General features: G+C 37.9%; 1 protein-coding gene and 1 non-coding gene across 7 annotated transcripts in view; one reads left to right on the forward strand and one right to left on the reverse strand.

Annotated features, from left to right (window-relative positions):
- CPEB3 (cytoplasmic polyadenylation element binding protein 3) overlaps nucleotides 1-23,344 on the reverse strand; it is a 184,833-nt gene that overhangs the window by 38,321 nt on the left and 123,168 nt on the right. For all 6 annotated transcript variants that reach the window (XM_063102419.1, XM_063102424.1, XM_063102422.1 and 3 more), the window contains exons 7-8: nucleotides 15,367-15,485; nucleotides 1,699-1,813 (exon numbers count right to left, since the gene is read on the reverse strand). In XM_063102419.1, coding sequence (XP_062958489.1) covers nucleotides 1,699-1,813; nucleotides 15,367-15,485 — 234 coding nt within the window. The remainder of the gene's footprint in view (nucleotides 1-1,698; nucleotides 1,814-15,366; nucleotides 15,486-23,344) is intronic.
- On the forward strand, nucleotides 4,449-4,551 carry LOC134382845 (U6 spliceosomal RNA). Its single transcript, XR_010024111.1, has one exon. It is a non-coding gene; the product is annotated as a U6 spliceosomal RNA (small nuclear RNA).

A 23,344-nucleotide genomic window follows, 5' to 3' on the forward strand; every position in this document is an offset into this window, starting at 1 on the left:
GTGTGATCATAGAGCAAGTGCGAAAAATAAACCTTCGAAGAATTTATAGAAGGAAAATGATACAAAGGCCCTTACCTACCCTTCCAAATCATTAAAACAGGAATAATAAAGGGTGAATAATACAGACTCAAAATATCTTTTCAGATTCCTATCTGGGAAAAAAGAAGAGGGGCAAGAATATTAAAACTAATTTGTGCTTGTAGTTAGTTGCAAAAGGGAATAGCCAGAATACTAGCAATAAATGTCCATTTGTAGAATATCTACGTTGTTAAAAGAATATCAGAGGATTTTTCCCTCTCTCTACTCCTAAACATAACACCAGTTAGAAAGGTCAGAAATATTCCACAATACCCCCACCCACAATTTTTTTTAAAGTACAAGCAGTTTAGAAACAAAGGGCTGCATACACCCTCATCTGTTAATGCTATTTATGTCTGAGTTAGCCCTTCCTACACTTTATTCTCTGACAGCAGATAAAGGAGAAGCATCTCTGTTGCTTTGCCTTCTTTCTTTATTTTGGTACAGTTTTCCATTAGAATGAAAATAACCCAACAATATTTGACTTTCTGAAATAGTGTAATATTACACATTCCATAGTCATAATTAATATGCTTACAAGTCCTTCAAAATGGAATTATAAACATATCTTTACATAGGTCTAAAGTTATCTTTTAGGTGTAGGTTGGAGTTGGGATTTGAATAAATATGTTAGAAACGTTGAGGAAATTTCAGAATTAAGAAGTCATCAAAGTCATATAGCCAAATAACTTTAGGTTACACTTCATAATTCTGTTTTTAAAACTTGACTTTCATGATGTCTGCTTTTTGTTTTATTTTTTAGATAGAACTAAGTCTACTTGCTTACAAATAACACAGAGGCAGTGTACCTGCGCAACTGCAGTGGCAATGGTAATCTTATTTTTTTGTCTTACTTTAAAAAAATAAACTCAATTATTCTAAGTGCTTTAAAAACACAGTTCTTAGAAATAATCTCATTATATTCCACTGGCAGTAACACTGATGCACAGCTGATTGGATTTGTCTTTGGACTCAAATACTGAAGTCGTCGATTAATCATCACTGCAAACTCTCCAATCAATTATGATTCTACTCAATCTCAGCAGCACAATTATTTCATAATTGGAAAGGAACTTTTTAAAAAACAGGGAAGCTTTTAAAAAGTCATAATAAAGATGCCCAAATTATAATTCATTTCTCAAAGTCTGTAAGAAAAAATAGAAAACCATCTCACTTGGGAAGAGTTCAATTTGATTCCCAGGGCACAATTTCCAGCAATGGTTTGGCTCATCACAGAGTGGGCACACAGCTGCATTGGACAGATTTCTGATGGGGTTACTTCCTTTTTTTGTTGCACATTACAATGTTAACTGGCATAAGAACGCACATTGCCAAATGTATTATTATTATTTTTTTAAATGTAGTTAGATAGGAAAGCACTAAATAGAATTCATCCTTTCAACATAATGGTTTAATGAACCATTATGTGTACAAAAAGAAAAGAGAACATTTTAGGAGAAAACATTTAATCCTGAAAAAGCTCCATGAAAATGACATGAAAGCCTTCTTTCTGGAGATTGTGTACAGCTGAATGAAAATCTAGAAAATATTTAAGATGAAATGCATTGGGGATTTTGTTGTTATTGGTTTTGTTGTTGTGGTGTTACTTTTTCCACTCACCAGCTCGAAGGGGTCGTGGAACTCCCCCAACAAAGATAGTTTTTCTGGGGTCCAAAGGCTGAGAACCATCCATTACAAAGTCACTGTCACTTAGGTTCCATGGTCGAATTTGCACCTGAAAAAAAGTTGTTTACTTGGTCCTTACTCCATTTCCATCAACCTCAAATGAGAATAAGATGACTAAAGACAAACCTACTGATTTGTGCATTTTACAACATACAAGACCTGAACAAAATCCATTTAATTAGTTAATGTAATCTGCATTAAGTGACTTTCAATAGAGCTCTTGGGGAATCTACTTACAAATACTATTCTCAACACTGTAGACGTATACCATGAAACTTACAGAAACCACCTGTGGTTTTTTTTAAAGGCAGTCTCTTAGAGACAGATTCTACATTTTGAAACAGATTCATTTAACACATGATAGATTGTTTAAAACCTGTCACAGTACATCAGTTAGCATTTTAAGACCCCATCTAAAGGAAGGTGACAGGAATATTAGGAACATTTTCTAAAAATTATCTATATGCCTGGCTTTTTAACTCTCATTACCCCCCAAGTTAAAACATTTTTCTTTCAGCAATATGATTTAACACAGATTAACACTTGGCAAATTAGCACAGAATTACCAGAGATAACAAACTGATGCAAGTAGAAAGTTATCTACTTTTGACTTATCTGATTTTCCTAAATGAGAATGGTTGAATAAAGGCAAGCCTAGAAATTGAAGCAAATTTTTAAAGAGTACAAAAAGAAACCTCTATGCCAAATTTCTATTTGGCAATTTCTCTTCATTGGGACTCTGACTTCATGACCATAGTTTGTACTATTTTATCATACAGTAAAAAATGAGGTATTTCATAATAATCTTAACCTTAAAACACATTCCTTTTAATCATAACAGAATTATCAAAGAGTAGCTTTAAAAAATACAAACACAAAAACCCTCCCACATTAAAAGGTGGGTTTCACGCTGCCTGAAAACCAACCAGTCAGGCAGGATGCCAGGACTGGGTGCAGAAGGGGAATCCTTTATCTGTCCTTAAGGAACATCCTTCTACTGCACCCCCCCCCCCAGCCAACTAAGATAGGAAACAAAACAGTTGAATTTTCATTTCCTTAGTATCAAGAGAATTCTTCATTTTTCCCATTGCTCAAGCATCAACACTTAATGCAAGGAAACGCAAGATCATTTCTTATGTGGCTTGGTTTAAACCCAAGAGTACTCCCACTTGAAAGATTAGCATCTCTGCCAATTACACTTTCAAAATGCCTTGAATAGACCCCAAAACTGGCATTTCTCAATTAAAAACAGTCTACATATTCCTTAAGATTGCTACAAAATTTACCCCCACTTAACTTTTTGCTTTTTATTGACACTGTTGTCCTTACCAGTTAGCCAGAAGCCACAAAAATCTCCATTTCTTCTCTAGACCCTGAAAATTTGGACTTGTTTACAATTCTGTTAATATTCACACATGTGCTCCACCTTTACTGCATGAAAAAAACCCCAGTTCTTTCCCTATAAAATATGGTCTGTTTAACTAAATTGTTGACATTTACCACAGAGGTAGATTAACTACCATAAAGCACCACGTTTAAACACCTTCGTGAGGGCTCATTACTAATTTTTAATTAAAAACATGATAATTTCCTGATACTGTAAGAATGGATGCTAATGTCACCAATTAAGAAAAAAAAAGGACATGTTTTCTACGCAAAACCCTCTCTCCTAGTCTCATTCCTAATAAAGCAGTTAAGGCAGCTTCGGGACCTGGTAAGCTAATTCCAATCACTTTATGTTAATTAATTTAGTCATGGATCGCTTTCTTTCAAAAATGAAAACAATTCCTGTGTAGTATCCACAGTGGTCTGTTTTCATTTAATCAGAAGTCCGGAAAATGCAGTCTTCTGTAATAGCTGTAGGTTACTGTCGCTCAAAAAAACTCTGCAGCAGATCTCAAACCTTCCTGCTGAGAGCTTTCATTATTGCCTTCTCCCATCCTCCTCCTCACTTAATCACATCACACAGCCCATTCCTTTACCCTATTCTTGGATTAGGTAAAAATACAGGAAGATGGCTCAGGACACGGTACTGATTAACCCTATTCACAAAACCTACATTTCCCAGCTGCCACCAGAAAACAGCTGCTCAGAGCTGGCAACTTTGCAGAACGAGAGAAATGTCAACATAGGCCAACATCAGCACACTCTACACACTAAGCACAAAGTAATACTGTGGTACTGTTTGTACTGAGAAGTTCCATTCACACTCTGGTTTCTCTCTGAAATATAAGCCCATTCTCATACAAGGCACATTTCTCCATCTTCTTGGGTTTATTTTCAGATCTCAGGGCTTGATCACTTTCTATCTTTCTGAACTTATTCTTTGGATATATTTTCTGGTCCTATTTTTTATATACCTGTATGTGTTTCTCTGCTTTATTATAATACCAGACTTTATAAGCTGACTTAAGTATTTTGTGGAAAGGAGTAGAGTATAAATAAAAGAACAGCTTTTTAATTATCTTTGTTTCTTTAATAATTATTTTGAGAATGGATGAAATTAGCTCTGTCCTAATTCAATATAAATATGCCCTGGAAACACAAATTTTCGTATATAGTCAGCCCTCTGTACCCACAGGTTCTGAGTCTACAGCTTCGACCAAGCACAGATTGAAAATATTCAGGGGAAAATGAATAAATAACAACAATAAAAAATAATACACATAAAAAACAATACAGCCATGATTTGGCAGCACATATGCTAAAATTGGAACAATGCAGAGAAGATTAGTGTGGCTCCTGTGCAAGGCTGACACACAAATTGGTGAATCATTCCATATAAAAAAAGAAAAAAAACACAATACAGTATAACGATGTTTACACATCACTTACATTGTATTAAGTATTATAGGTAATCTACAGATTATTTAAAGTATACAGGAGGATGCCTGTAGGTTATATGCAAATACTACGAAGGGACTTATCTGAGAGAGTCCTGGAACCAATCTCCCCAACCCCCTAGAATACTGAGGGATGACTGCATAGGGATAACTGTGTGTGTGTGTGTGTGTGTGTGAGTGTGTGTGTGAGAGAGAGAGAGAGAGAAACAACTCTTCCAGTATGTTGTCAAATAGGCTATACTCTGGGTAGTAAAAGCTTCAACATCCTGAGGACAAGTATAGGGACATCACCCAGAAACAGTGAAGATTCCCTTAAATTAGCCTGACAAAATTCTAGCACTCCTTCCTGAAGCAACCTGACCACATATGCTTGTAAAGGTGACTCTAGGAAGAGGTGGTACAGTATCATTTGGGAGGCACCACCACTTTGGCCATGCCATGTCCTTACATCAGGGGTCACACAAAGTTAAATGCCTGTAGAGCTAGATAGATAGCATAAATGTGTTAAACCACTAGGACAATTGTTAGTAGGCAGTCAGAGACACCCTGGAGCAAACCAGTCCTTCTGAAGGTAGCAGGTACTTCTCAGCTCCAGCAAGCAGATACCATTTGTAAATGTTTTGTCAGACTTTTCCATTTTTTGAAAGTAGTTAGAAATTCAGATTTTTATGTGAAACTTCAAGATTCTAAAATTTGAGAACTAATGCAAATGTTAAATTCATTGTTTAGGCTAAACAAAACTATTTGCAGATCAAATCTACCCCATGGGCCTCAGTCTATGATCTTTGGCTTGAAGTGTTAAGTTAACACAGCTCACAATGGAATGTTTTGTTCCATAAAAACTTATGAGAGAAAATACAAAAATGGTTTTTCTTTGGTTTCTTTTTAAAGCATGTATTCCTATGGAAGCTCTCGTGAGGATTATGAAACCTACTTTTGGTCGAATTATTTTTCTTCTAAATTCTTAACTTCTGAATCAGTAATCTGCTTATCTCCAAAGGCAAAATCTTTTTAAGGATAAAGGCAAAAAACAAACAAAGCTTGCTGGAATAAATATACTAATTTCGTCATACAGTGACTTTAACATCAGACTTCAAGAAATCTAAAAGAATGTAACATTACTAATATCAACAGTTAGTAGTGAAAGTACTAATTTTCATTTTCAAGGTTTCCCAAAGTGTGTTCTCTGGAATGCAGGTCCCTTGGGTTGATCTGCCAGATAAGCATTATTTGAGAAACACTATAGATTATCTTCTTGGAGTGTCACAGTACCCATTGGTGTATTTCATTAAAGGCTCTAAGAAATTCTACAGGCAAGAAATCTATTCAATGTCATTTAACACAGCCTTTCTAAAATTATTTCCATGTAATTTTTTTTTTTTTGCATAACACATATTAATATCCACACTTTGGAGAATACTGCCCTATTTTATCTTACTCTTAATTGTATCAAAATATGGCATAATTAAGACAGTGACTAATCGAACAAAATGTTGCAGAAACTGCACTCCAACCCAGGCCTTTTTCTCACATATTTCCTGCTATTGCTCTGAAATGGGTGTTTCTATAGAAATTAAATGGTAAGAGTACAGTAAATTTAAATATTACTAGCCACTCAAAGAATTGAAACTAAATCCACTAAACTGTAAAAATGTTATCAAATTTTACTATGAGTAAAGAATAAAATATCTAATTATAGTTCTACATAAAAACTAAAGTTTCATCCTACTTAAAACTAAAGATCATTACGGGCCAAGCCCGTGGCGCACTTGGGAGAGTGCAGCGCTGGGAGCGCGGCGACGCTCCCACCACGGGTTCGGATCCTATGTAGGACTGGCCGGTGCACTCACTGGCTGAGTACCGGTCACGAAAAAGACACACACACACAAAAAAACCCTAAAGATCATTAATAGAAATAAGATTAGGTGAAGTGCAAGTCATAGAAAAAAATTAAGAAATGCATTATGGGCCACTTCTTTAGGCAGAAAGCAATATGATAACATAATTTTCTAAAAAAAAAAAAATCATTGAAAAATTACAAAAGGCTTCAAGTTAAAATTAAATATAAAATGCATTTTTGTTGTACCTTTAATTATAGGATAACAGAAAACAGTTTTCATAAGAACAGATTTTAACACAATCCTCAGGGCTTCGAGTTTCAGAATATGACCAAGCCTCCCAACAGCTCTAGAATTCTGTTTAGACCACATTTTAGTATTTAGATGTTCATCTACTAATACATAATGTTGTCTTGAGCTGATTTTGAACATCTCACCCTATATTTCATCCCTGTCTGGTTACCTCTTTAGCTTACAAACACCCAGCACTTGAACAGCACATGCACATGAACAGCATAGTGACTTCGGTTTCATCTGATCATCTCAAGACAGCTCCAAAAAGCAACCAAACCGTTCAGAGCCAACAGTGCAATGTGGTGGCCAGCTCAAGAAACAACCTGACTGAAGACTTCCTTCCAGCCATTTGTTTTATTTCCCACAAATCACATGGCTCAGAGCTTAGATACTCTCCTTTCCTACCCTCCATCTCTCTCTCTGATTTCCTTTTTCCTGTTTTCAGTACCCTTCAAACTCCTACTCAAGCTCTTTAGGGAGAAGTCTCCATTTTTCTCTCCCTAATCCTACAATCCTTTCAGTCTACATGAACCAGAAAACAAAGCTGCAGAACCATCAGGACTGCTCTCCCCAACAAGCAGCAGCATCCCAGCTCATCCCTATAGCCAGGATGAGTCAGCTAAACCTAGATCCACTGTCATACAGCTGCAACAGCTCAGTTGTAGTGGTAATGAACTCAGACACACCCCAGCTGTCAGCAATTCTATTTTAAGCATTACAGACCTCACAGAATGACTGGAGTGCCCCAGCAGAATCAGAAATAAACTAGTTGCGGTTTGTGAGGCATCTCTATCTTTCATGGTATAAGAGATTGTTTTATTATTAACCACCAAAGCTAACAACCACGACAGCAATAATTGTGGTTTGGAATCTTCAAAGGACATTCATACTTGGTATTCTCATTTTGACCTAATTTTTACCACATAGCTCCCTAGCAAATAGGTCAGCCAACTGCCAGGAGTTTATATGCTACCTATTATTCTCAAGCGCTGTTCTCCACCCAATAGAGAGGAAAAGGGGATGTCCTCCCTGTATCTTCTGGGACCTAAAGCTGATCAGAGTCTTTGGCTTTGATAAGACTTCTGAATCCAGCAGCTCTGGGGCCTCCAATCAGGATTCCATCAGGCCTCAAGCCAAAAAGCTGTTAACTCTCATTCAGACCATCCATCTCATTCCTCAGATACAAGTAGGCCCCAGAGAACCTCATCAAAATAGCCAGGATTCTTCCTAGACAGGGAGCCCAACCCTGGGAAATTTTCTCATTCCCTCCTAGGATGTTCCAAGCCCACCATTACATTTAGAAAAGTCAAGGTTCGAGAAGAAAACCCCCGCCACCTGCGCCAGCTGCAGAGCCTACTACATGCAAGGAAACCACAGGTTTTACAGACTCTTTGAGACTTTCAGTCACTGATGAATAATTTAAGCAAAGCACTCTGTGAACTGTTTCACACGGGCACCCAGTGTGGAAATACAAGGGTACCTTTAAAAGTTCATGGAAAAATAGAATTAAAAGATAATATGAATCTTTCCATGAACTTTTTCAAGTACCCTTATAGAGAATGCATAAACTGCACCATGAAAATGGTTATGTATATCCTTGCACTATGCTTGATTTAATAAAGTCATTATTATCAACCAAATGTTATAACCAGAAGACTCAAGCCAACACCTTATCAATGCCTTTTCTCTATAGGCATTCCTGACTGCCTCGGAAACATCTGACCATTCTGCCCTTTGAGCACTGCCCTCATCACAGCTACTCTCTACAACACTTCTGTCAGCGCACCTGTGGCTCCTTGGTTCACTTACTAGGCACATGTATATTTCCCACTATTGGACTCTAGGGTCCTCTAAGGCTGAGACTATATATCTGTGTGGATCCCAATTGCCCAGCCCAGTGAGTTCTCTGTGCAGGTTTGGTGAATAAACAAAGGTTTTCCTGAAGGGCAAACACTGGTGCCACAAGATGCCCCGCAGCTGCCCTTCTACAGCTCTCAGATCACACTCTCTTCACTCTGCTGAAAGCCACTTTCCAGGGGCATGGAATAGTGTGTTTGGTCACCAGTGGGTGCCCCAAGGCTTGGGCTTAATCAGTATAAAATTTTTTTTTAAGTTTTTAAAAACTTTTTTTTTATTAGCAATAACAATAATTTTTTAAAATGTATTAATATACGATGTAGTTGATTTTCGTGTCCCTTTACCAATTCCTCCTTTTCTTCCCTCCCTCTCCCCCTCCTCCCATCAACATCATATCTGTTCACTTGTCTTAACTAGTTCAAGGAATTGTTGTGATTGTTGTGTCTTCTTTAATCAGTATGAATTTCTGATGTCACCAGGTGACCCACTCAGTGATGAGAATTACCTAGTATTCATCATCACTGCTTATGCTTCCACATCATGTAGAAAGCATAAACATGATAGCTGATTCCCTTTTGAAAGAAAGAAGCTTCTAGCACTTTTGAACACTTAGACTGCACCATTGTGCTAGGCATTTTACTCACAGTCACACTTAAACCTCACCACAACCGAATGGTCTAAAAATTATCCCCACTTTAGAGATAAGGAGGATCAGAAAAGTCATCTCAGGACTGAAATCCAGGTTTACCTGACCCAGAGTCTATATTTTCTTTACACAACAATCATGTGGTGCACCTGTGAGGCTCTCAGTCCTCCAGGCTACTGGCCACCAGTCACAGCTTCCTGATAAGCTCCTGGACAAAGTGCATTTTTACTAGTAAGTGACTGACCACTCTCTTCTCTCCAAATTCATTCTGCCCATTTTCAGTGCATTAAGAAATGACCCATACTCTTCTTAGACCCAGAAACAAAATTAGCAGTCAGAAAAGCTTAAAAAAAAAAAAAGATTTAGCAATGAAACTAGCACTACAGTTATTTTAACTTCCAGGTTCACAGCCCAGACAGTCTTGTACCCCAGCCAGATGATTTTGTCCAATGTCGACATAAATGTGTATTTTCAGCTCCATGGTACTAGGACAAGGATGTTGTTACTGGCATGCTGATTACTAAGACTCTTGAGAGGAAAGCACACATAAAAGTTCAGGTTACCTAAGTTTTTCCTGGGAATAAGCCTATTATTTGAGTGAGCTTCATGGAATACTCATTCCACAGAAATATGCACAAGTGTCATCCCCAATGCAGGTTACATAAAATTCTGGATTAAACAATATTACACAAATTTACAAACTGTAAAACTTTTCAGAACCTTGCTATATCACTGTTTCCCAAATGTTTTTGGCTGTGAAACTTTTAATTAAAGGAGAAAATAGATTTAAAATGCACAAAATAAGTGCTCAATAAATGACACTTATTGTTATAAGCAAGCCTTTTGTCTATGATCCTCTCAAGAGACTAGTCTTTGACAGGACAAGTGTTCTTCAGAATACACTTTGGAAAACACTGAATATGATCCCTTAAGGGACAGTACTGGTATTTTGTCCACTACCTATCATTTAGTAGAGTGGAACTGCAAGATCTCTTAGACATCCCTGAAAAAGGAATACAACTTGAAGACTCAAACACTAAGAAACTCTGGACCCATTTTCAAATTCAGAGACTAAGGGAAAAAAAATAGGATTTATTATGAATAGGAGGTACTTCTCTCATTGTAGAGGAGAAATACCTTCTCTGGAGAAATTCCAATAACGGAAGGTACCCAAACCACAAATTTAGACCAAGAATTCAAAGAACAAATAAATAAAATCGAGATGACAAATGCTGAAGATTTCTGAGGTGGGATATGACACATGATGATATGGCTTAGCCATGAATTTTAAGATGAACACACAAAACTCGATATGATTGGGCCAAGATAAAATTATAGTTATGTCTTAGGAGGTAGCAGATAGAGAATGAAACAGTCTTAGTAAATACACAACAAAAGCAAGGACTGAGGCAGTCAATCAAGGGGCCCTATAACTTAGCCTCCACCTGTTTTTCCCAATTTAATTTCTCTCTATGCCCTTTCATATGTGCTCCATCTAACCAACCTAATTGTTCTCCATTCATGTCACACAATTTTCCATTTCTGTGTTCATGTTTTTGCCTTTCCCTGAAATGTCTACTCCCCTTACCTCCACCTCTTCCTGGCCAACTCCAAATTCTCTTTATCCTTCAAGGTCTAGTTCAAATGACATTTCATCCAGGAAGTTTTCTTTCATCACTCTAAGTATGTAAAAACTCTCCAAAATATATAATCTGTATTTTATTTTCATTGTTTTGTTATTTTTCTTCATTTCGCAAATATTTGAGAATCTTTTATGTGCCAGGCTCTGTAGACACTCTGTGAATTTACTCATTTCACCTATCCATTAACTAGCACTGATTCATAACAACCAGTACTGTGCCTTGACCACAGTAGGCACTCAAACATGGTTTGAAGGAAGGCACATCATTTTTAAAAGATGGCTCTATGTGGGGCTGGAAATAGCTATAATAATAGGTATGATTCCCTATAAATGGTGTAATGATCAGGGAAGATTCGTGAAAGAGATGGCATTTGAGAGGGGTCTTGAAGTAAGGGTAGGAATTAGAAATTTAGATGAAGGTAGAAATATTTCAGTTTGTTTAGAATATGGGGTTCAGAAGGAAAGCAGAAAAAGATAAGGTTGGAAAAATTTTGAAGCCAGACTGGGAGGGTCTTAAATCTCAAGCTAAGGAATCTGGACTGCTTTTGTTATTAAATAAAAGTGATTGAAAGTGCTAGAGATCCCATTGATAGATAAATGGGGGGAGGAGAGGAGACCAGAATGACAGATCAGACAGAATTAAAAACTGAAGAAGTAAACCAGCCTTTATTTCCAGGTTTCTTGTTTCCACCATTCTTTTCAATTTTTGTTTTTCAAGTTTTAAGTGGATGACCATGTTGCTTGACCATTTACCTAAAGAACTGACCCTATATAAGCACGCTTCAGTTTGGTAATATTTGTAGGTTTTAAATATACAGCAAGATCAATCTGTCATATTTCAGGATATATAGAAATTGTGATTATGCTATAAATTCTAAGCGGGAGGAAGCAGGAAACTCCTGACACTCCTTTCAAGTTGGCTGCTATTCCACATCTCTGGCCAAAGTGTACTGGAAGGTAAGAACCATAAATATTTCTTTCCTCACTTCCTTTTCAAGAGCACTCTTTTCAGCCCCTATCTCTGCTGGACCACTGTAGGTCTCTTGTGCTATCAGTTTGCCGTCTTGAACTTCCAGGTTCAATCTATTCAGGCATTCAAAAAGGAGAGCCACCTTAATGAGAGGGACCACTGTGCACAATATCTGCCTGTTTCACTGGAAGCCGCACTTAGGCATAGCTGTCTTCTGAGATGCTTAGGACACCTTTGCTACGTAACTCCTCATGCTGCAGGAAGGAAAAAAATCACAGATCTAGAAGCTTTGCAATAGCTCCTAATCTTTCCAATTTATCTTCCCATTCTTTGGAACTGAGAAGTTAATTATGCCAATAAATCCAGTTTCTTCTGCCATCTTTCAGGACCAGATATGTACAGAGAATAGTCTAAGTGGAGTTATTGGAGAAAGGTAACCAATGACCAAAAATATCTCCCCTAATACAACCTGAAATCCACTAGTTTGGGATTCTTTGAATGAAAAAACAAACATGATCCTGGACAAGATAGGTGAGAGGGGACCTCACTATCAGGCACTGCATTAGGAAAACAATCTGATTAACCTGATCCACTCAAAGGAAATTGGAGTTTCAGGGGAAGGAATAAGGGAGAAGAACAAAGGGTAGAAAACCTATGAGGTCATTTTGGAACACGGTATATTTCCAAGGAGAAATCCAGGGAGGGTCAGAGATAACCAAACAACAGAATGAGGGCACTGGGGTCCTGAAAGTTAGGGAATGAAGGTTAGCTAAACCAAAAGGTAGGAGCAAGGAAGAACCATCGTTCAAAAAGTTTGGTGAATGAGCTCTAAAAGTTGATTTTGCCTTGACCTGTTATTGCCAAGGACCTCATTTATTCCCAAAGGTTCTACACAGCTCTCTCTTTCTAAGGGCGCATCCACAAGGAGGTGAAATGTACCAGAAACTGGGTAGGGAAGTATGACCAAATGAGGCTGCGAGTGGTGGATGTGGAGCTAAAGCCAAGAAAGAGAAGATTTCAAAAGTTAAGCCAAAAAAGCTGAAAACCAAAATGGGATTCAGTTCATTAAAATTACAGGTGTTAGGGAACTTTTATGTTCCCCATCCTAAGTTTTATTCAAACTGTTTATACTGGAAATGCTGAGTATGCCTGGGTCAAAGAAATGGTTTGATTGGCAGCCACTATTCGGAATTCACCATGTTCCAATAAAATTGCTTCACTTGAGCTCAGAAAATGAAAACTGCAATAAGGCAGAAATTTGCGGAAACACAAACAATGAAAGTTAGTTCTCCCGTAAACATTTCCAAAATGGATAATTACACTGATTATTTTTGAAAGTCCTTCAAGCCAAGGGTAATACGTGTGTTTAGAGTAAAAACACTCAACAGTAATGGCACTGCCTCCATACCACCTCCATCGGCATCACCGCTGCTCCCTCCCTTCTCAAGAAACATCACATCCAGATGAGGGCTTGCCCTACAGGGCATATCATCCTTCTTCCCCTACAGAACCAGTGACTTGACGCTTCCAAGGTACATAAGCCCTGTCTGCTCATTTCCAGTCTCTTTGCCTCAATTCAACAGCTTAATCTACTATGGATATAACTACCCCAGTGTATATCTCTACCCCTCTGCCTTTTTAAATACATAAATATATTTCCAATCCTCTCCTATAGCACATGACCAATTGTACCTTAACCCTTCCTAGCTCACACCTACTCCCTTTCGACTGATATGCCAGTGGCAGAGGCTCTCTGGAAGGTGACCATTTACCTCTCAGGCATCTGAAAGTACCAAATTCGGTACAGACTTTCTAATCTCACACTACTCCAAAGGGACTTAGAGAAGTTATTTCAGCTTATTATTTACTTAGATGAAAGACTGCACACTCCCATTCTAGTCAGTCCGCATGTCTCCCACATCATATACAGCCTTTCCACACCATTAAAATAAAGATCAAAGTTAACAAAAGTTCCCCACTCTTTTCCCCACCTGTTTCCTACTGCTTTTCCCCACCTGCCTAGCTACTCTATCCAACATTGTCACTGTTGTTATCAAAATTTGGCAATGGTCACTGAATTTGAAAATTACAGTGGAACTTTCACACTGGTTAAAATCCTTGCTGCTTCTTGTGCATCAGTTAATTACTTTGCTTGACTCACTATTCCCATTCTTTAGTAATTCCCTCTTCTGCTTTACATGCTTCAGTCTCCCCCTCATAGGCGGCCAAGTCCCAACATCATTGTTTCACAACCAATTGTAAATCTTGTTCTATATGTCACCATCCTTCTCAGCAGATAGTACCATGTAGCTGAGCTCTCCTGAATCCTATAGCACTATGTAGGACTGATAACAACAGCCAGTTACATTTGCACAAGTACCTGACCTCTACCAAATGCTTTAACATTCATTTTCCTCATATCTGAGCCTCTCAACAACCCAGAGAAGACTGATTATTCTTCCCATTTTCCAGGTGAGGAAACCATAATTCAGAAAGGATTAAGTAACTTATTTGAAGCCAAGCAGATATTTAAATTCTAGAGTCAAGACTCAAACTGAGAACTTCTATGTCCCACCCCAACTCTTTCTCCATGCACACTTCTGAGAATAATCCTAGCTAACAAGCAATCCCCATACCTCTGGTGCTAGTGTTACAGGGGTTGCTGCAAGCCCCATGGTATATAGCTTCAGTCTCTTGCATACTCCATGTAACTATTTTTACTCTATTGCCCAGTCCTATCACTAAGCCTTCATATAAAACTCACGGTACCCTCAACCCCACCAACTTCCCACAGATCCTACTTCTACAACATTAACCAGTTCTTTTCTTCTGCTCTGAACATGGTCTTTCTCCTTCTCCACTGATACCTCCTCTGCCAGGAGACAGGAAACTGTCTTCCTCCCTTACCCAATGAATCACTCACATTCTGGTTCAGTAGCCCCACACTCTTAACCACAAATTCTCTATAAGTGTACATTTATTTATGATTTCAGCTCCCTTTTCTCTGTCCTTCCCCTTTCCTGGCCTGTTGAAACTATCCATTGTAAAGTGTAAGCTGCTGGCCCAGAAGGCGCTATTTAGCTAGCTGTGGGTACCACTTAGCACAATGCCTTGCACTGAAGGACATACAAACATTAACGATTATCATCTTCTTTTTTAAAAAAATAAATTACTTTTGTCCTTGATCTGAAATAATGATGGAAAACAGCTGCCAAAACCACTAAGAGCATTATTTACCTCAATTCAGAGTTTCTGAACAGGAATTAGCTTAAAAGCGCTGTAAAGTGAAAGACAGGGGCACATTTGTTTGCACACAATTCCAAAGGTATAAAATGAAATACTGAATAATTTGTTATTAGCTTCCCATCACCAACAACAGTCCATTTCTACAGCACAGCAAGGCCAACCCAGGTAAGAGGATCCTAGTTACCAGCATTTCCATTATAAGGAGATTAGCTATTCCGATTGCATATGTGTTCTGGAAAAGCAACAGCTGTCTGCATATTACTTACCGGTTTATCCTTGATGGTGGGGCTTGACACACACAGGTACAGTTTCCCATCTTCTTCTAGGCAGGCATCTATCAAAGCTTGTACTGAGCTCTCCTCCTGGAACAGCAGAAAGGCATAGCCTTGGGGAGAACAAAAACAAAAGGGTGGGAGAGAAATCAGTAAACTAAACACAAAGTACCAGTTAAAAAATTACCTGTTGTTTCATTTTGGCAAATTCTTACTAAAATCTAAGAAGCTCGAGTGGGACAAAGGGACTTGAGATCTTCATATGCTATATGTGTTAGGTACTCACAGACATTGGATTTTATTTTATTTTATTTGTTTGCTTATTTATTTATTTATTTATTCTTGCCCCCTCCCCCCCCCCGGTTTAATACTCATAATTACTCCAGTGAGCAAGTTCAGAACATCTCTATGAAATTTCTACCAAATAGGTCTGGTCATCCTTCATGAGGGCGGTAGCCTCACCACTGGCCTGAGCCACAACTAGTAATCAGGAAGCAAGCATTACCTGCTCTCCAGTTTCCACCAAGCTCTAGGCTTGTCACATGCTACAATAGGATGCACCTTGAAAATATTATGCTAAGTGAAAGAAGCCAGGCACAAAATATTATGTCCAGAATAGGCAAATCTATCAACAAAAAAAATAGATTAGTGGTTGACTAGGACTGAAGTACTGGAGGAAATAAGCACAGGGTTTCTTCTGGGGATGATAAAAATTTTCTAAAATCGACTGTGGTGATGGTTGCACAACTCTTTGAACATACTGAAAACCACTGAACTATACATTTTAAATTGATGAACTGTACGGTATGTGAATTCCCTTTCAACAAAGCTGTTTTTAAAAAAGCCCAATAATACACCAATGTGTTTTTATATGTTACTTCTGATGGTGCTCTGTTTCTCTAAGGGATACCCTGCAGAGTATACAATCTAGAAATGTGAACACTAATTGCAAGATTTCCATGGACACAGACAATTTTGTTCAGTTGAATTCAGTAAGATTTACTGAGCAATTGTTACAAGTGGGACACAATGTGTGGATTATGAAAACACTGAAATTAGTGAGACCAGGTTCCTGCTGTCAAGAAACTTATGTAGTAGAATAAGCAGACATTTACACAATTAACTATTCACTACAAAGCTGAGGGAGGTAACTGGGGACAAAAAATGCCACAGGAGGGGCCGGCCTGTGGCTCACTCGGGAGAGTGTGGTGCTGATAACACCAAGGCCATGGGTTCGGATCCTATATAGGGATGGCCGGTTCGCTCACTGGCTGAGCGTGGTGCTGACAACACCAAGCCAAGGGTTAAGATCCCCTTACCAGTCATCTTTTAAAAAAAAAAAAAAAAAAAAAAAAAAAAATGCCACAGGAGTCTTGAGGAGCAAGGAGACTGACTTGGGAGAATCAGCAAAGACTTCAAAGAGGACAACAGATGTTTAAGGGGCCACCTCTGGCACTTGCTGCCACAATGGTATTCACGAATGACAGCTAAACAAAGGCCCATCGTGAGCTAGTGTAAGCCTGAGACTCAACTATTCAACCTCTCTATAATTCTGCTAGCTTGCTAAATCTCTCAGCTGTTACCTCCACTCCCAGTCCTGCTACTTACCTCAAAGAAAACCATCACCAATACTGTTCTCTTTGGATGCATTTTGTGACAGAAAGATGTAAATGGTGGAGAAGGATAAGAATCTCCATATACAGAAGATTTCCACAAATTTTTTGTTTAAAAATGTTTAATTCACAGTCAACTGGCTAAGAAGCAAAGTTCTCTGGAGTCCTGGGAAGTACATAATGACAGTGGCAATGGATAATGGCTATACTCTTTTAGCCTTTTCTCCAGCTCCTCAACCACTATACACAGCATCCAAGCAAACACAGCAGGAAAAAGACAAGCCACTCCCCACACACCAGAGAGTGGCCAATGCAACAGGCAGAAGCCCACACACAGGAGAGGGCACCAAGCTGAATGGATGGGCATGTAGCTGCAAGAGAGAGGATGCCTAGATGTTAGGACCCAGAGCTGTTTTCTGGCCTTTGTTCCCAGGCTACATGGGTCAGCGTATTCAGCTGGTGTCTAAGCAGAAAAAAATAAAACCTAACTGCAAAACTAGAAAAGATAATACATCATTTCCTCATATCCTCTTTCTTTTGCAAATAGTATCAAACTATCACTAAGTCCCAGGGAATCTATTAAAAATTCCATGTTTTCATTTATGTAAGAACATTAATTCTACTTGCCAAAGAGAATATTAGAGATAAGTGGGTTTAAAAAAAATACAAATATCAAATAACAAAGAGGAGGTCTCAGCAGGTTCTCTCAGATCTCCTGCCTTACCAGGTTAAACACTGGTATAGATCTTCCACAAAGGTCATAAGAAGCATATTGAATATCTTGTCCTTGGAGAAGGTCCCATCTGTGTATAAACTATGTTCAGGCACATCGAAAAAGCCTGGCAATGGGCATGCTCAGTGAGCTGGGGCTTTTTCCAGCTCCTTGCCTTTGGAAGGCCCCCAGGCTGACTGCACTTTTCCTCCACATCACTGTCCACCCTCTGCAATCTGCCACATCAAATCCAGCATCAGAGGAAAGGGAGGTTGTCTCCCCATAGCAGGTGAGTAGCTACCACAAAAGCATGCCAATGTTCACTTAGGCCTATCTCATAGCCATGAATGTCTACACTGGCAGTACACAGAGTAAAAACAACTGGGAGTCACAAGTAAAAGCCTGCTACAAGTATTATTATCAAGAGAAATATCTACAACAACTTCTCCTTTCCCAGGGAATGGTCCATAATCGTTTACTAATTTCTTCAGGATGGCTCTTCTACAACAAAAAATCCTATGTCACAACATTCATCTTTACTCTGAGGTCAGCAAGCTGCCACTCTCTGAAATGACGATATTCTCTTAGCACTATAGATAAGGTGTGTAGCCGAATTCCTTTCTGGGCTGTAGCCCAGCAATTTCCTTCAACTCTACTTTCTACCTTAGGCCTTCCAACCAAAACAAAATTCACCAAAAACTCCCCAAATTACCCATGAAATCTTTATATCTTCACCTACTAAAATGCCTTGTGATACCTGAGGTCAAGCAAACCCAGATGACAACAGAAATCAGAGGATTTAAAAAAATCAGTTAAGGAAGAATCCTTCAAAAACATTTTCCTTTTGATCTTGAGAAATTTAAGGTCAAAGTAAATAAAGTAGAAAAAGATCCCTTCAAGGATAACAAGGTCAATGTGAGGTGAAAATTAAATCAATGATTTACTAAAGGGTAAATTCCACATGGAACTATGAAAAGAGTTCTGGACTAGGAGTCAGAAGGTCTGGATTTGGGTACAAATCCTAATACTAGCTGTATGGTAATAACAGCTAATAGGTAACATTTATTGAGCATTTATTATGCACCAGGCACTGTTCTAAGTGCCTTGTGTATATTAGCTCACTTCATCTTCACACACACTCTGTGTGGTAGGCAGTATTTTAAATTATGTTTTACAGTTAAGGAAATTGCATAGAGTAATTAAGTGACTTGTTCGAGATCACCCAGTGAGTAGTGGAGCCATAAACTTGAATAATAACCTAATGTTTCTGAGTCTTGGCTCTTCTCTGTTAAATGAAGAAACTAAGTATTTGTCCTGATTATCTTACAGAGATGTAGGTTATAAGATAATATATGTAAGGTGCTTTGTAAACTAGGGTGTCACGCAAGTGTTGATTTTTCTTTTACTGCATTTTCAGTATTTATGTGATATGTAAAATTAAAATTGATGCATATGGTCTCATTATAAAAATTAGATTTCAAATTAATAATATGCACTTTCTACTTTGCATCTGCAAGCATTTGCTGAATAAGGGCAAGTAACCTAGATACTGATGAAAAGCCCTAATTAAAATTACTTGAATGACAGGCTGAATTTCACGGCAAAAAAACAACGAAGTGACTGACTGATATCTGCTTTCACATATCATTAGCCACCTCCACCAAGGGAGAGGATTATCAGATGTAATAGTATTTGCTGATTTAAATGCATTCTTTAAATAAAAGCCGATTATGCCTATAAAAAGAGCTTCTCTAATCGTCACTTTGATGGCACATTCTTCTATCAGTTTGAAAGGTATAAGAAAAGGGGGGGGGAGAATTTGCCCCCCAAATTATCAACTCCCTCCGTTCTCTCTTGCCCTCTGAGCCAGTAACAGATAACAGGATTATAAAACATCTCCAGTTTCAGAAATGGTGACCTAAGGTGGGTGTAAGGGGGTCTTCAGAGATGTGGTAAGCTGTAGGAGGCCCTCAACTCAGAGCCATTCTGTGGAAGGAGACGTGGGCTCTGGAGGGAACAAGAAGAACTCTTGGCCACTGTTACCATCATGACCCTGGGTTAAAGGCAGAATGGATGGCAGAAATTCTTTGCCTTCCTACTGGTACCAAACAGGTTGGGGGAAGAAAGGTAGAACAGTGAGGGATTTTGGGATAAGTCTGGATTGACCAATGTAATTTTCTGGAGAAAAAGAAACAGGAAGGTGAAAGGAGGAACTTAATTAAGATAATTCCATTTTATTTGGCCAGATTTTTGAAGGGTAAATTTAATTAAAAGATTTTTTTCTTTTAATACCTGAGAACCTCCAAAATGTTCTTGGCTACCTTTCAAAAACAAAGCTTCCTGATCTCTTAAGTACATAATTTTTCATGTTTTAATTTTTTTATTCTCGATCCCTAGTACAAATAACAATCACCAACAACTCTACCACCATATCTACCGGGTGCTAAGTGCTCACAATATTCTAGGCACTTTGCTAATAAATGTATTATATCTGTTAGCTCATTTCATCCTCACAGTAACTACAGTTAAATACAGTTGTCATTATTATGATTTTACAGGTAAGGAAATTGAAGAACCGAGAGTTTAAAGGACTTTTCAGATTAAAACCTAGGGATTAAATTTGGGATTAAAACCTAGGTCAGTTTCCAGAGCCCTCCCTTTTACCCATCAATTTACAATATCTTACTTAAAAATGGCAAGAAAAAATTTCAATATCACTAACACATCAGGACTTGCCTTTAAAATGTTCTTGTGACAGTGACCACTTGACAGTGTTTTAGTAGCAGTAAGTAGTCACCTGTGCTTTGGTCCTATAATTTAAGGCCTACATAGATATAATTGCTCCAAAGCCCACAAAAACTATATTAAGAGTTGAAATGATGAATTTCAAAATAACCAAGGGAGGCTTAGATTTAGTTTTATTTAGGTCAATCAAATTTTAATACTGAGCAAAGTTACTTGTTGGTTTTCAATGGGAGTTAAAGAGCAAATCTCACTAAATTAAGTAAGGTTTTAATAAAACGAATATCACCATGACAGTAATAATCAACTTAGGCAAGAATTTTTAATAGATTCTAAAACCATTGGGTGAATTTGGGGGGAGAGGGAAGATAAGATATTCATACAACCTTAAAGTATCACTTCAGAGATAAATCAGTATTTGCAAAGAGAGAAAAGGATACTTTTACAATGAGGAATCTGGTAGACACCACCTTAACTAAATGATCAAACTTAACATCACCAGAAATAAGGCGAGCTGACACCACATGCCTCCTACATTGTGTCCTTCTCAGCGCAGCGCATCATCTATGTAGTATTCCTGCTAACAATCTTTAACCTGTATCTCATCGTGAGGAAACAATCAGACAATTCCAAATTAAGGCATATGCTATATAACAACTGGTATGAACTCTCCAAATGATATAAAAGACAAAAAGCCTACGGAACTGTTTAAATTTAAAAAGATTAAAGAAATATAACAACTAAATGCAAGGCTAGACTTTGACTGGATCTTGGATTTTAAAAAACCAATCAGGACATTACTGGAAGAATCTAGATATTTCTTCTTTTCAGGAGACAAATGCTGAAGTATTTAGGAATAAGGGGTCTTGACATTTACAATTTACTCTTAAATGGGTCATGGAAAAATATATGTATGATGGCACTTCAAAAATTTCACGAAAGATTATTATCTTTTTAATTCTATTTTTCCACAAACTTTTTGAAGTACCCTCGTACACACACACACACACACACACACACACACACACACACACACACACACACAGAGAGAGAGAGAGAGAGAGAGAAAGCAAATATGGCAAAATGCTAACAATTAGTGAATCTAGACAGCAGCTATAGAAGTGTTCATTGCACTATTCTTAAAACTTTATAGATTTGAAATTTTTTAAAATAAAAATTTGCAAAAAAAATTTTTAAACTACAAGGTCTTTCCAGAGAAGAGGGTAATATACTCTACCATTCTATAAAGTGGTGTGTGGTTTCTTAAAAGACCCAACAGTTCTTAAAATCAACTAATGCTTTTAGTGACTTACATGTCTCAAATAACAACCACAAAAGAGAAAACAATTCCAGATTGTTGGGGCTATATCTTGAACCATGGCTGTATTCATAAAACAGTGGTAGACCAGGAGGTGGCTGGTTTCTGACTGAGACAACCCTAGAAGGAATGATTCCCAGCCTCAACAGAAAGAGAGCTCTCTCCTCTCAGAATATAGAGGCTCTGTGATTACCATGACCTTCCTAGAGAGACCTGAAGGACACTGCTCCAGCCAGAGCTGCCTGAGTTCAGATCTCTTTTGGCAAAGGCAGTCTGTTCCAAACATTCTATCTGATCTTGATTTTCCAGGTCAGAGGATTTACCTGGTTTGCCTCGGGAGACTTGTCTTTGGATTCAGTTCAAGAGAACCAAAATATTTAGGAGGTGCAAGGCATGATGCTAGGCACTGAAGCTACAAAGATGAATAAGCCAAGGAAGAACCCTGCCCTGGAAAAACTCAGCCTGTAAATAAATGAGTAATAAACAATATGAAAAGTGCTATGTTGAGCAGGGGACCTGAACACCCCACTGTCAATATTAGACAGATCATCTAGGCAAAGAATCAGTAGAGACACACAAGATCTAAACAAGACTCTAGACCAATTGGAATTGGAAGATATCTACAGAACATTCCACCCAACAACCTCAGAATATTCATTCTTCTCATCAGCACATGGATCATTCTCCAGGACAGATCACATATTAGGTCACAAATCAAGTCTCAATAAATTCAAAAAAATTGGAATTATCCCATGTATCTTCTCAGACCACAATGGATTAAAACTAGAAATTAATAACAAACGAAACTCTGGAAACTATACAAACACATGGAAATTAAACAGCATTCTACTTAATGACATATGGGTCCAAGAAGAAATCAAGCAGGAAATCAAAAAATTTATTGAAACTAATGAAAACAATGATACATCATACCAAAACCTGTGGGATACTGCAAAAGCAGTATTGAGGGGAAAATTTATTGCATTAAATGCTCACTTCAGAAGAATAGAAAGATGGCAAGTGAACAACCTAACACTTCACCTTAAAGAACTAGAAAAACAAGAACAATCCAAACCTAAAGTTAGCAGACGGAAAGAAATCATTAAGATCAGAGCAGAACTGAATGAAATTGAAAACCATAAAACAATTCAAAAGATCAACGAATCAAAAAGTTGGTTTTTGAAAAGATAAATAAAATTGACAAACCATTAGCATGGCTAACAAAAAAAAGAAGAGAGAAGACTCAAATAACAAAAATTAGAAATGAAAAAGGTGATATTACAACTGATTCATCTGAAATACAAGGAATCATTCGAGACTACTGTAAACAACTATACGCCAACAAATTTGAAAATCTGGAGGAAATGGATAAATTTCTGGACACACACAAGCTCCCAAAACTGAACCGTGAAGACATAGAAAATTTGAATAGACCAATAACAATAAAGGAGATTGAAGCTGTTATCAGAAGGCTCCCAACAAAGAAAAGCCCAGGACCAGATGGATTCACAGCAGAATTTTACCAAACATTCAAAGAGGAATTGACACCGATTCTTTACAAACTATTCCAAAAGATTGAAACGGACG

The sequence above is a fragment of the Cynocephalus volans genome, chromosome 7 (genome assembly GCF_027409185.1).
Source record: "Cynocephalus volans isolate mCynVol1 chromosome 7, mCynVol1.pri, whole genome shotgun sequence".
In the NCBI taxonomy this organism is placed as follows: Eukaryota; Metazoa; Chordata; class Mammalia; order Dermoptera; family Cynocephalidae; genus Cynocephalus; species Cynocephalus volans.